Source organism: Denticeps clupeoides, chromosome 19 (genome assembly GCF_900700375.1).
Source record: "Denticeps clupeoides chromosome 19, fDenClu1.1, whole genome shotgun sequence".
NCBI lineage: Eukaryota > Metazoa > Chordata > Actinopteri > Clupeiformes > Denticipitidae > Denticeps > Denticeps clupeoides.
The window spans coordinates 61,571-75,297 of record NC_041725.1 but is presented as its reverse complement, the minus strand read 5'-3'; the positions used below and the strand labels follow the sequence as shown (position 1 = coordinate 75,297).

Sequence of the window (13,727 nt, the reverse complement as noted above, 5' to 3'; positions counted from 1 at the left end):
CATACTGAACAGAAATGTAAATGATTTAGTTTTTGTTCACTGTGGGCAGCTTGCTGATGCGGTACTTGCTGCTTCTTACAAAGTAAGATCATTACAGCAGCCATGGAACGTAGTTTACTTGGTTTATGATGTTCAATGTAGTATCTAAAATGTCACAAATCCTAGTTTTATCAGTTACAGTTTGGTCTGTGAATTCATGTGTTGTGCCAGCCATATCTAAATACCACGTTAAGTGGTAAGTGATACAGTCTTTAGTCCCTGTTCATTTTATATCTTGTGGGAGTGAATCTGGATTAAGAAATGCCTCAGTTTCTACGGCCCCGGGCCTTTTAGGAATTGTCAATCCTTTTTATTTAAATTAAAGCACAGAGATTCTATTCTTCACTATGCAGTAAAATTCAGATAAAAAGACTTAAAGACTAAAAAGGTCACAGATCCACAGCCACGTTGGGGGTCACCATTTGTAAAAAGCACTGTGTTTAAACTCATTGATGTTACCTGGACATAAAGAGGTATGGTTCAATAGAAGTTACGAGAATAAACAGCCTTCAGAATAACAGCCTGGCCCTGGAGAAACGGGGAGAGAGAAGCCCCCGATGGAGGAGAAAAACAGACAGTAACCATGAAGAGAACCTCTTTTATACTCGCCGTTTGACTCACAAAAACATTGCCACAGACCAATCAGATTGTCCTTTGATTTTTCTGCCTGTCCAGTCTGTCCAAATCGTCAGTCAAAGATAGAAGTCTGTAAGCAGGCAGAGGTCCATTACCGTGTGAATCTGTGTGCTGGATGCGTGGTTGGGATCGGGAACTGGGAAATTGAATGTGTTGAATCGATGGTAATGTGTTACTTAAGAGCTGCTAACATTATGAAGCTCAAAGTGGCAAATTGGAGGTTCAGGTGGCCGATAGTGTGTTGCCTACTGCATATAAAGTAAAAGCAAAGTATGTGTGATTGTCACGGGTGGGCTGGACATGGCGATGAAGGAGGACGCATTCGCACGATTTCACATGACAGGGGTTTAATACAAACTTCACACGACAAGGGAACATTAACACGCAGTGACCCGACGGCGAACAGACACGAACAGGATAGTTTTATACAATTATATAAATATACACCAGGTGAACACGATCAGGGAACAATACACCAGACTAACATGAAACTCCGGATCCGGAGTCACCCCTGCCGGTCCGGATCATGACAGTGATGAATCAGTTTTTTCAGAGTCATCTCTTTCTAAATAATCTTAATCTTTTGAATGGCTTTGTGGCTTTGTGGAATTTTCTCTGACTGAAGGCTTTTTTTCTGTCCACATAGTCCTGGTGATGTGTTTTTGAAGAAAACGGACAGATTCATTGGTTCCCGCTATAAGAAGGTTGTGTTCCAGGAATACACAGATGCCACATTCACCCTGCAAAAAAAACGGACCAGACGTGATGAGCATCTTGGCATTTTGGGTATTAACTTAATGCTGCATCAATGTTCAAAACACTGCACAAAACACTTAAATAAGTCTACCAAAGTGCGGTTTAAACATACATTCATAAACCAGCAGCAATATCTGTCTGTTTGTGTTTGTGCATGTAGGTCCCATCCTCAGAGTACAAGTAGGGGAGGAAATTCAAATAACCTTTAGGAATAATGCCAGTCATCTATACTCTATTCATGCCCACGGAGTGCAACATTTCCATCACAACCAATCTGCTGTTTCCCCAGGTACGTGCTCACAGCAGAATTCATAAAATGAATACCTACATTTTAAATTTCTGTGTTAAATGATTTAATCGTGATTAATTACATGTTATATGGATAATTCAGTACTAAATTCAAAATTTCTTTTTTTGGTGCATTGCAGAAAAATAAAATAAAAACTAAACGCAATTACTAAAGGTAACTTTAGTATTTGCACTTATTCCTTATCCATCCGAGTTCTCGGTGGGACCTTTACTGAATGGCATAAAGCAATTCACTCAAAATTAATTACCTATGTCTGGGGCAGCGGTGGCCTAGCAGTTAAGGAAGCGGCCCCGTAATCAGAATGTTGCCGGTTTGAATCCCGATCCACTGAGGTGCCACTGAGCAAAGCACCGTCCCCACACACTGCTCCCTGGGCGCCTGTCATGGTGCCCACTGCTCTCTCAGGGTGATGGTTAAAAGCACTTTCAGTGTTAACATAGACGTCAGTCAGCTCTACAAGATGTAGGAAAAACTAGTAATATTAGTGCACTGAAGCAGTCCTGCTTGGATTTCTGTATGTCCATTTTTTAGTTTTCTGTCTTCCAATTGTTAAATACTAAAATAATAATAAAAGATGTGGAGAAGTGGAACCTTTACAATGCACAATAAAGTTATTGTCAGTATTAGTTAAATAATGCGTTTACATGATATTAACGCCTTAACTTGTCCGACACAAATATTTATTAGGATACTTAATGACCTCAGTTGTTTTGGTGCTCAGTTGTCAATGCAGACTAGAGTAGTTACTAAATATCCAATAAACAACTATATAAGGCTATTTTGATAAAACAAGGAAGGATACTTTGATAGCAAAATGTATATGTTCTGTATGTGTGTGCATGCATTAGGCTCTGCGAAGGAATACATCTGGAAAATTCCGGAAAGATCTGGCCCAGGACCCTCGGATCCAAACTGCATCACTTTTGCATATTACTCTATAGCAAATTATGTCAAGGTAAGAAAAACACAAGATCAACCACTAAGAAAGGTCAATCAAAATGATCTCAGGTACATAACCAATATCTAAAAAACATTTTCCTTAAGGTACACATTTAGAAACTGTACAACACAAATATTTATTCTAAATATTAACTTTAAACTATTTGCTCAAAATTTTATTTTTGTAACATCGCCATTATCAATACATAAAAGGTGGTGGGGCCTGAGTGTGAACATTGAAATTAGAAGTAGAAGACATTTCTGTGATCCTAATCAGACTGTGAATTGTGTGATGTACAGAAACAGTTTATGTCAAAGGTCAAATGTTTCCTGTAGGTGGTCTCCAGGTTTGCACATACTGGTTTTTTGGCCAATTCTTCCATGCAGATCTTTTCAAGAACTGTGATGTTTTGGGGTTGTTGTTGGGCACATATTCTCTTTTGGATTGAGGTCTGAAGACTGGCTAGGCCTTGTAATGCTATGCCTTCATAGCCACGTTCCATCTTCAATGCTCTCACTGGAATGAGGTTTCTGCCCAAAATCTCTTTCTTAATACGGATCAGTCGCCATGTCCCTTAAGATGCCCCAAAGCATAATGTTCCCACCCCCCCTGCTTCACATTGGGTATAGTGTGCTTGGTACGCAATTCAACATTTTCCCCCCTACAGACATGTCATATGGTCACCAGTTGCGATTTGAAGAGTGCGTCAAACAGGCCAAGCCTAAAATCCGTGAGGTCATTCCTACCGAGGGTCGTACAGTCGATAAAGCCAGGCTGTGTTCAGAACCGAGGGTCAATCCACCAAATCCAAAAATCAGTGGTGGCCTATCGGTTAAGGAAGCGGCCCCGTAATCAGAAGGTTGCTGAATGCCGTTGAGGTGCCACTGAGCAAAGCACAGAGGACACATTTCGTTCTGTGCACGATGTGCTGTGCTGCAGTGACAGTGTCACAATGACAATCAATTCACTTTCACTTTCAAAAGGGGTAGTCCAAAAAACCAAAATGGGTCTTACACAAGTAGGCAGTCTGGGAATCACCCCACTGTACACACAATGGAGTGAAAAAGCCTCATTTAAATGCCATGCCATGGCAGGGTGAGAAGGGTGCCAAAACATACACTAACTAAATAGAAGCTAAATACAAAGCAGCGTAACACTTCAGAAACCACATTTAAAGTGACAAAGTACTGTTATGCTGAATGAAAGTCCCTGGAGTTGGCAGGGCCACACACCGGACTCCAGTGTTGCCTGTCTTGGCTTCATCAGGGGTCATCGTCTCTGGGACCCTCAGGAAACCTCCCTCTTTGCTTCTGGGAGGGAGGCGGGCCGGACACTCAGATGCTACCTCCCCCTATCCAGCATGGAGGTGGGCCTGGAAACTCTGTAGGCCCCCCCCCGGCTTGATGAGGGGACACATTAGTTGACTGTGCAGCCAGATGAAAACAGAGATCTGTACCTTGTCAGCCTAATGAAACGAAGAGGTAAAATTATCGTACATTGTGGGATTTTGGGAATTATTGGTCATACAGAGGGTAAAATTATGATTCAAATATGATCATTATAGTACGTCTGGCTATGTAGACCAAAAGAGTCTGACAACCTAGACATCATACAGACATCCAAAGAAATTCAGATGCAGGGTGGTGGAAATACCATTTTGGATTTACTTCATCCAAGGTTTTTTATAAGAGTGTAATTGCCCAAATATGCAGTCCAGATCTGAATGAGTACATTTTTATAGTATACTATAGTAAAATCAGGGAGTTTATATAAAAACTCAATAGTGGTGGATGGTGTAATTGGCATATTTTCATCTGAGGTGTTAATGTAGCAGTGTGAGAGTTTTACTGCACATGTGATCAGAAAGTGATCTGAAATATTATTTACAGTGCCAAGTACCAAATCTAGAGTGTGGTTGTGGCAGTGAGTGGGTCCAACAATATTTTGTACAATACTCCAAACGACTCCAGAATTGAATAAAACATAAATAATAAATATTATTTACACGCACAGTGGGCACAGAAAGTATTCAGACCACCTTAAAAATTTCACTGTTATATTGCAATCATTTCCTCATGAATGTACACACAGCACCCCACATTGAATGAAACACACTTGTTGACATTTTTGCAGATTCCTTAACAAAGATAAACTGAAATATCACATGGTCCTACGTATTAAGACCCTTTGCCCTTTGCTAGAAGCAACCTCTTGATCTAATACAGCCATGAGTTTCGGGAAAGATGCAACAATTTTTCACACCAGGATTTGGGCATCCATTCCTCCTAGCAGATCCTCTCCAGTTCTGGCAGGTTGGATGGTAAACGTTGGTGGACAGATATTTTTAGGTCTCTCCAGAGATGCTCAATTGGGTTTAAGTCAGGGCTCCGACTGGGCCATTCAAGAACAGTCACAGAGTTGTTGTGAAGCCACTTCTTCATTATTTTAGCTGTGTGCTTAGGGTCAGTGTCTTGTTGGAAGGTAAACCTTCAGCCCAGTCTGAGGTCCTGACCACTCACTCTGGAGAAGGTTTTCTTCCTGGATATCCCTGTACTTGTCCGCATTCATCGATTACAACCAGCTGTCCTGACCCTGCAGCTGCCAAACACCCCCAAGCGTCTGCTAAATAAAGTAAAGTAAAGTAAAGTAAAGTAGATTAAGCACGTACCAAACAAATACAGTCTTAGAAGCAAGGGATCTTACATTTAACAATTCTCAGACTCAAGTGCTAGAATCAGGTTGGGTCATTTTTCTTATACCTTTATTTATCTTGAAATTTGGGTATATAATGGTTGTGAGATTAGGATGAAGACATGACAAATACAGCATTGCTCTAGTGTATTTTTCTAACTGGCCATATTATTCATCTGGCCATGCCTCATACAAGAACAATATTTGCTGTGTTGATATGCCTTGGATATGGATATGGCTTAAAATAATATTGTAATTATCAGTTGAAATCACTGCAATATGGAAATATAATTGCAATGAGATATTTTCTTAAAAAGGTTCTGCCTATAGTGTATTGTGCTATGAGTTTTGAATGTGTAATGTTGTACAATTTGTGTCTCTCAGGATCTGGCAAGTGGCCTAGTTGGGCCATTGGTTGTGTGTCGGCCAGGAACGCTGAACAAGGATCGCCTTCGTATGGATGTAGAGCGCGACTTTGCTCTGCTCTTCATGGTGTTTGATGAGAATGACTCGTGGTATCTGCAGGAAAACATTGACGCAAATCTGCATTCGGTTAAGGATATTGGGGACCCCGATTTCATGGAGAGCAACCTAATGCATGGTGAGCAAGTTATGTTTCTGAATTTTGTTAGTATAAGTTCTAAAAAGAAGCTAAGACTAAATGTATTAGGATATTCAGTAATATATCACAAACCACCAGTGATCAAGCCTGCCATGAACAAGAAAGTGCTGGAACACCAGAGTCATTTTTTATATTTAAGCAGCCCACATGGATGAGACAAAGACAAACTTTTACAGCCTGAATTCTGGAAAAGATGGGACGTTCCTTGAATATAAAAAAATCACACAAGCCAACATTTTATTCATAAAAGAACATAGATAACACAACAAACTGGGAAAATGTACACCTCACTAAATGAGCTCATTTTAAATGTGATGCTTGCTACAGGTAACATGATTGTCTATAAAAGGGACATCTTAGCGGGGCAGAGTCTCCAATCTGTGAAACAGGTCATAAAAAGATTTTGGAATACTTCCTCAATGTAAAATTGTAAAGGCTTTGCAAATCTCATCATGTACAGTGTATAACATCATCGAATTTATTAAGAAAAACTGGAGATATTTCTGTGTGTAAGGGACATGGCTGAAGAACAACACTGCATCCCTCATCAGCATGACTGTGTCAGTGACATTATTAAATGGGCACAGGAATACTTCTGTAAACCCAATCTACTGTGCCATCTGCAGATGCCATCAAAAGCTCTACCATGCAAAAAGGAAGCTTTAATAGAACAGAAGAGCTGTTGTGTCCCGTGGGCCAAGACTCATTAGAAACAGAATCACGTTTATTGGCCAAGTATGTGAGTGAACATAACATAACGTATCTTAAACATAATGATATAAAGAACAATAATATACATTATAGTATAAATCTTATTTTATATACAGAAAAATACAAAGATAACAGATTACATCATTAAAACAATTGTAAATAAAATGTATTTGCAATGCTGTAGGAAATGGACTGTTTCAAATTGGGAAGTAGCTTGACGTGTTCAAATTTAACCTTCTTGTTGATAACCACATCCTCAGGGGTAAAGAGCATGATATCAGCATTCAGCGCTGATGCTATATGGCTGCATAAGTACATATTGTATGGACAGCATGCATATTTTAGCAGGAACTATGAATGGTATATAAAGATCCCCTCCACGTCTGTTTCAGCAGGATAATTCAAAACCACAAACTGCAGTTATTACAACAACATTGCTTTGTGAGAGAAGAATCGGTGGATTGGGCTTCCTGCAGATCTTTCACCTATAGAGAACATTTGGAGCATCATTAAATTAAATTAAATACAAACCACAAACTCTTCAGCAAATGGAAACTTATATCAGGCAAGAAATTTGTAATGAGCTCAAAAACAAACACTGTACCAACATTTTGGATGCATCTACTCTGTGGCGCTTATGGCGACTAAGATGGAGCCATTTTGAAAAATACAATGCAAGAAACAAAAAGTCAAGTATCTTTGATAAATTCGATTTTTCACAGTAGCATCATTTTACCTTCACGATTGCTTTGTTCATTACTGTCATCATCAAAATATGAGGAAATTATAAGTGTTCAGCACAAGTATTTGGGACTGTTAGAAAACCATCTCTGTTGAACTGAAGGTGGTGGAGAGCAGCCATGAGTGTGAAATGCTGACATCACAGCAAAAGCTTCCTGCTTTGGATAGACTCAAATTTTCAACCTTTTTTGCTTTTCATCAAATGTTCTATTTCAAAGTCCTGTGTCTTCAGTTTTGTTCTACAATGTAAAAGCAGCAAGGCCCATAAATGACAACGTGTGTCCAAACCTTTGACTGGTGGTGTAGATGGTTGAAACTTGATGAACCATATGAAATGGCCCATTCCCAAATCCTGACTCCACCAGTTGGGCTGGAGATTCATTGGTCCTGATTATGAGCAGATGTTGTGAGTGTTTAAATGTCGCCTCTTGAATGAGGTTCGGGGGAACAGTAAAGAAAAGCAAAGCAGTCCAAACTGTAACCAGAACAAGGAACAAGCACGCAGTATCAAGTCATTCAGTGCACTGGGCACGAGGGCTGCTATCATGCAATATGTGCTTAACAATAAATGGACCCTGATGACAATACCTTCAGCATTCATGGTATCTTTTTGTAGTGTTGACTGTTCGTTTTAATGAAATCTAGTCTATGTATGACTTCAAATGCAAGACTGAAGTAATTTACAAGTCTAGGTTACTCTTAATTCTAATCTTTTTACTTTCTTCTCTGCTTTCATATATTTCCCCTCTCCTTTCGATCCTTCATTTTTGCAGCAATTAACGGCAGGTTGTATGGGACGCTATCAGGGTTGGAGATGGTGCAGGGGGAGAGAGTTGAGTGGTACCTGCTAGGCTTGGGAAATGAGGTGGATATGCACACTGTCCACTTTCATGCACTAAGCTTTGTATATAAGGTAAAAATATTACAGTATAACATGCCCACAATGTCTGACCTACTGCCATGTTCTACTTCTATTTCTTTCACTTCTAATACCCCGATTTCCCTCTGTTTTTCAGACTGACCGCACACACACTGCAGATGTGTTTGACCTTTTTCCTGGAACCTTCCAGACTGTATCAATGACTGCAGGGAATCCAGGGACTTGGCTGCTGCACTGTCATGTGAGTGATCATGTGCACGCTGGAATGGAGACTACATTTGTTATCTTCACTAAAGGTCAGTGTTCACAATTTCATTAAAAGCTTACTCACTAAATATAATGCAATTAGGCCTACAGTGCAATACTAAACTGAACATCTACATTTACAAACTACATTTTTAATTTAGTGGTCACCAAAAGTGTGGTAATGGCTGGGAGGCCTCCACTGCAAATTCAATAATTCAAAGCTGAATGTTTCATTGTAAGTTTAATTTTGCTAAAATGATACCAGTAGAAACTATTGATCTATACTTGTACAGAGTATGAAATCGCCACCTGGTGGATGAAAAGAGGGGAAGTGGGGGTGACATCCGGACACATAGCAGACACGCACACAGACTGAAGAGCAGGTCATCTGGCTCCGACACTGGTCTCTCTGTGGTCTCCTCAGGAGGCGGGGTCTGGATAGGGGTAGCTGGGCCCCTCAAACAAATCCCTGCTGGTTAGTTGATACGGAGGCAATTCAAGACAAGTGGACCGCACAACTTCGGCGATGCTTAAACAGGGTCAGATCTATTGGTGGCGATTATTAACAACATGACCATGATTGTCCACTTGCTCTGTACTCCATGACCCAGGGGCGCAGAGAGCTGATAAAGGGGTGGTTCTGGAGAAGAAGTAGTATGTTGAAGTAGTACGTTATTTAATTGTCAGATGGAGATGCACCCCTGCTGAGGCACCCCTGCTGAAATGTGTCCTCTGCATTTAACCATCACCCTGAGTGAGCAGTGGGCAGCCATGACAGGCGCCGGGGGAGCAGTGTGTGGGGACGGAGCTTTGCTCAATGGCACCTCAGTGGCACCTTGGCAGATCGGGATTCGAACCGGCAACCTACTGATTAGGAGGCCGCTTCCTTAACCGCTAGGCCACCGCCCTACACTGAGAAGTGATGGAAAGTGGATAAAAGGCCAAAATTGTTTTATAGAAATGCGTCTAATAAAGTGGGGGGGTGGAGTGGCGATACGACTATTCTTCACCTGACGTTTGATGGCGTGGGGCTTGAGTGGTAACGGCTAGCTTGAATGGAGGTTGGTTTCTACAGAGACTTACAGTGGTTGGTTTTGAGCCACTGACTTGGGTGCCTCCAGAATTGCTGTTCTGGAAGACATTCCAATCCCCCTCCACATGGGGGAGCGGATGACTAGTGCAAGAGCTACATCATCAATAAAATAATTACCATCATTAGGCTGCTTGTAGTACCAGTAACAGACCTTAGCTTTGTTACAACACCTATCGCCATTCCTAGCCACTGCAGGACCATAGACAGACTAGGGAAACTCAAATTAATGTTAAATTATCTCACAAAAAATACTTGAATTAACTGGAAGCCAATGCAGGGTTGACAATACTGTAGTCCACAAGGTTCTGTCTCAGGTTTGTTGCATGTAATATGTATGTACCAGCAATGCCAGATGAGAACAGAATAGAGAATTGTCACAGAATTAGACAGTAGATGCTCACTACCTTTTTTCTGCTAAATTCTGATAAGACAGAAGTGCTTGTACTTGGGTCCAGTGAGACAGCTGAACAAGCAGAAAATGGAGTAATAATCCAGTCTAGAGGTTATAAAAGCACATACCAATTTCTCCGCATCAGTTGTATAGAGAAATGTCTTGTGATTTGTGAAAATATGCAGTCCTGGAAATATTCTGAATATGATAATCAAATAACATATCAGCATCAAAGGTCACTCCCATTTTCTTTGCTGAGTAATTGTTGTGAAAGCAGTCCATCTCATCTTGAACCTTAAAATGCTGATCCATGTATGCCAACTAGATTCTGTAGTTGCTTTATTAGGATGTGGTCTAGAAAATAAAAAGTACAGAGATACTGTGGTTTTGTCTAAAGTAAGACTGTTACTATTATTTACCGAGTTGCTTTACTACCACAGTTTAATCAATGGTTAAACCTTGAGAGCAGTCAGAACCTTATGATCAATTTTTATTTCTATACTATATGCTTACTTTCATTTTATGCTTAATCATTTTGGTGGTTATTTGGATCTGTCAAGATCACCTTTAACAATGACATTGTTGTGTTTGTAAGTATTTTTCTTCAGTATATGAATTTTTTGTGTGTATTTTGCTAGCAGCAGCTGCTCCTGCTAAAACATCCGTGACATCTATTGGATTTGTTCTTCTGCTTCTGCTATATGTTCTTCTGGAGGGCTTTCAAGTGTGAAACGATGACCCTGAACTGCCATTTTCAGGAGCCTACAATCAGATCTGGACCACGACATTTGTTTTCAGTGGGATAAATGTGAGACATTACTGCTTCAATATATTTACCTATATAAAATATAGGTAATATGCTCATATGCTCATGACTTATAAGCATGTAACTGTTCAAATATTTGTTGTAATCTGCATATAAGTCTGTAAAGTGTATGAATTAAAATGGCACAGATTTTTTATTTCTGACAAAATACAATACTGGTAGATGGCAGCATAAATACAATATATTGTATTTGAAGTGTTTTAAATGGTCTTGAAAAATGAGTTATATATGGGTTTGTATATTGCTGACTCTGTATAACTACCTTGTGTCTTATTGCTGTGTACGGTCTTGTCATGAAACTGTCTTCCACAACCTCAGTTTGGTAGCAGAGTATTACGTTTCCTACACAGCTGTTTTAACTGATATGTGATTTTTTACACCTATTTGGTATAATTTATACATCTGAAGTGAAAAAAGTGGATGTCATTGTGAAACACTGCAGCACAGCACACAGTCCACAAAACAAAACGTGTCCTCTGCATTTAACCATTACCTTGGTGAGCAGTGGGCAGCCATGTGCCCAGGGAGCAGTGTGTGGGGTTGGTGATTTGCTCAGTGGAACCTCAGTGGCACCTTGGCGAGTTGAGATTTAAACCCACAACATTGCGTTGTGTGAACCGTGTGCTGTGCTGAAGTGTATTGCAATGACAATCGCTTCACTTTTACATGGTCACAACATCAGACCTCCCCATTTACCTGGACTTGGGACCGGCACTACGAAAACCACTGTCACCTGCAACTGGATGAGATAGTCGTATTAATATGTACAGTATGTAAAGAATAACTAGAATGCCTGCTCCAAGATAGCAAAGTATGTGATGGTAAACTACCAGGTTACTGAGATACTCTGGATCTTTCTATATTATACTGATGAAAGTATTGGGACACCCCTCTAAATCTTTGAAATTGTGCATGCCAAACACTGATTCTCCAAGCTTTTGTGAAAGAATGAAACTAGGAATGGAATGGAATGGAATGGAGAACCCTTGGGAAGGAGTAACTCAGAGAGGGATACCATCAAGGTAGCGTTAATTAACACTCGGTTTATAAAAAGTTCATGTTGATGATGCTCAGAGTCCATTTTGAGGTCTGTGGGATCTGGGTTCGTGATGGGCCAGCAGTCCATGTTCACCCCTATTTTCTGGATAACACACCTCTTTCTGGCAAGCCAATGGATGAGTCTGGATGTGCTAGAAGAATGGTACTTGCCTGACTATTGTGCCAAGTTTAAAGTTGGTTGTGTAGCGCTGTATTTAAGGGGCTGGGCCTGGCCGCTTTGCTCAAGTAATTTAAACTCTGAATGCTTCGCTTTATGGAAACAGTTCCTGTTCCACCATGACAGCACACCAGTGCACAAAGCTCTGTCCTGTTCAGACCCCTGACCTTAACCCCATGGAACAATTGCAGGAATTAACAGCAGAAATCAGCCATGACATGTTGTGCTCATTGTCCTGGATGAGAGACTGAAGACGGACGCTGAGTAGATTTCGGTCACTGCAGGGTTGCGTGGTTAAAGACTTGCTAATTAGCGCTGAATTATCTGGTTTAATTAAATTAAAATTGATCAAGTTTACGTTACGTCTCTGATTGATGAAGAAAACATTAAAATATATTTCATGTCTCTACGTAGCGATCTTCAAGTCCGACCATTTTTTTTTACCCCTACTGTATTTAATTCAACTAAGCAAAAGTTAAACCTGCTGAACACATTACTATAAAAACTGCATCATTATAACACAGCTGCTTCTATACACACAGTTTATCACCCTCTTTATTCTGCGTTTTTAACAGCATCATTTTATTCCTCTCCACCTGAACCCATTTCCATTTCCAGCATTTACCAGACGCCCTTATCCAGAGCGACTTACAATCAGTAGTTACAGGGACAGTCCCCCCCCCTGGAGACACTCAGGGTTAAGTGTCTCGACTTGTAATAGTTCCCTTGTTGTACAGTAATCCTGCGTGATTTCTTTGTTGGTATAGAAATGAATAGTACTAGAAGGGCAAAATGTATTATAAGGCAATTTATTGGACAAATTCACAATTTTGAATATGTAAAAATGAAAAATGTAGGTAGAAAAATTTACTTTGAGACTCATTTATCACAACAAGCATATATTTGGGTCTAGAAATCACAATATGCCAGGTTTCACACATGATTCATGAAACAGTGTACCTGTGTTGCACACTTGCATGTGGATAAATCCAGCGGCTGAAACATGTATAGTGGGTACAGAATGTTTTCAGACCCCCTGACATTTTTACTCTTTGTTATATTGCAGCCATTTGCTAAAATAAGTTCATTAATATTCGATTAGGTGCTGTCTATTTCTTCTGATCAACCTTGATATGGTTCTACACATTCATTTAAATCCGGCTGTGTTTGATTATACTGATTGGACTTGATTAGGAAAGCCACACCCCTGTCTATATAAGACCTTACAGCTCACAATGCATGTCAGAGCAAATCAGAATCATGAGGTCAAAGGAGCTGCCTGTAGAGTTCAGAGACAGAATTGTGGCAAGGCACAAATCTGGCCATGGTTACAAAAACAATTCTGCTGCACTTAATGTTCCTAAGAGCACAGTGACCTCCATAATACTTAAGTGGAAGATGTTTGGGAGACCACAACCCTTCCTAGAGCTGGCTGTGCAGGCAAACTGCGCTATCAGGGAAGAAGTACAACAGTATACATAGTATACAGTGTATTGAAATAATGTTTCATACTGCAGACAACAGTGCAATCATAAAAGAATCATACACAAAATATATATGCATATTCACACTATACAAACTATACAAATATAAAGCATATATACTGTACAGGTTTCTCTACAGGAGAAA

General features: G+C 40.1%; 1 protein-coding gene across 6 annotated transcripts in view; it reads left to right on the top strand.

Moving 5' to 3' along the window:
* The window catches only part of LOC114768990 (hephaestin-like protein 1), a 51,107-nt gene extending 38,028 nt beyond the window's left edge, over nt 1-13,079 (top strand). For 4 of the 6 annotated variants that reach the window (XM_028961621.1, XM_028961620.1, XM_028961616.1 and 1 more), the window contains 7 exons: nt 1,322-1,461; nt 1,592-1,720; nt 2,590-2,696; nt 5,757-5,973; nt 8,220-8,359; nt 8,463-8,622; nt 10,695-13,079. In XM_028961621.1, coding sequence (XP_028817454.1) covers nt 1,322-1,461; nt 1,592-1,720; nt 2,590-2,696; nt 5,757-5,973; nt 8,220-8,359; nt 8,463-8,622; nt 10,695-10,786 — 985 coding nt within the window. In that variant the 3' untranslated portion in view covers nt 10,787-13,079. The remainder of the gene's footprint in view (nt 1-1,321; nt 1,462-1,591; nt 1,721-2,589; nt 2,697-5,756; nt 5,974-8,219; nt 8,360-8,462; nt 8,623-10,694) is intronic. The other 2 variants (XM_028961619.1, XM_028961617.1) reach the window with 2 other exon arrangements.
* Nucleotides 13,080-13,727: the final 648 nt, after the last annotated feature.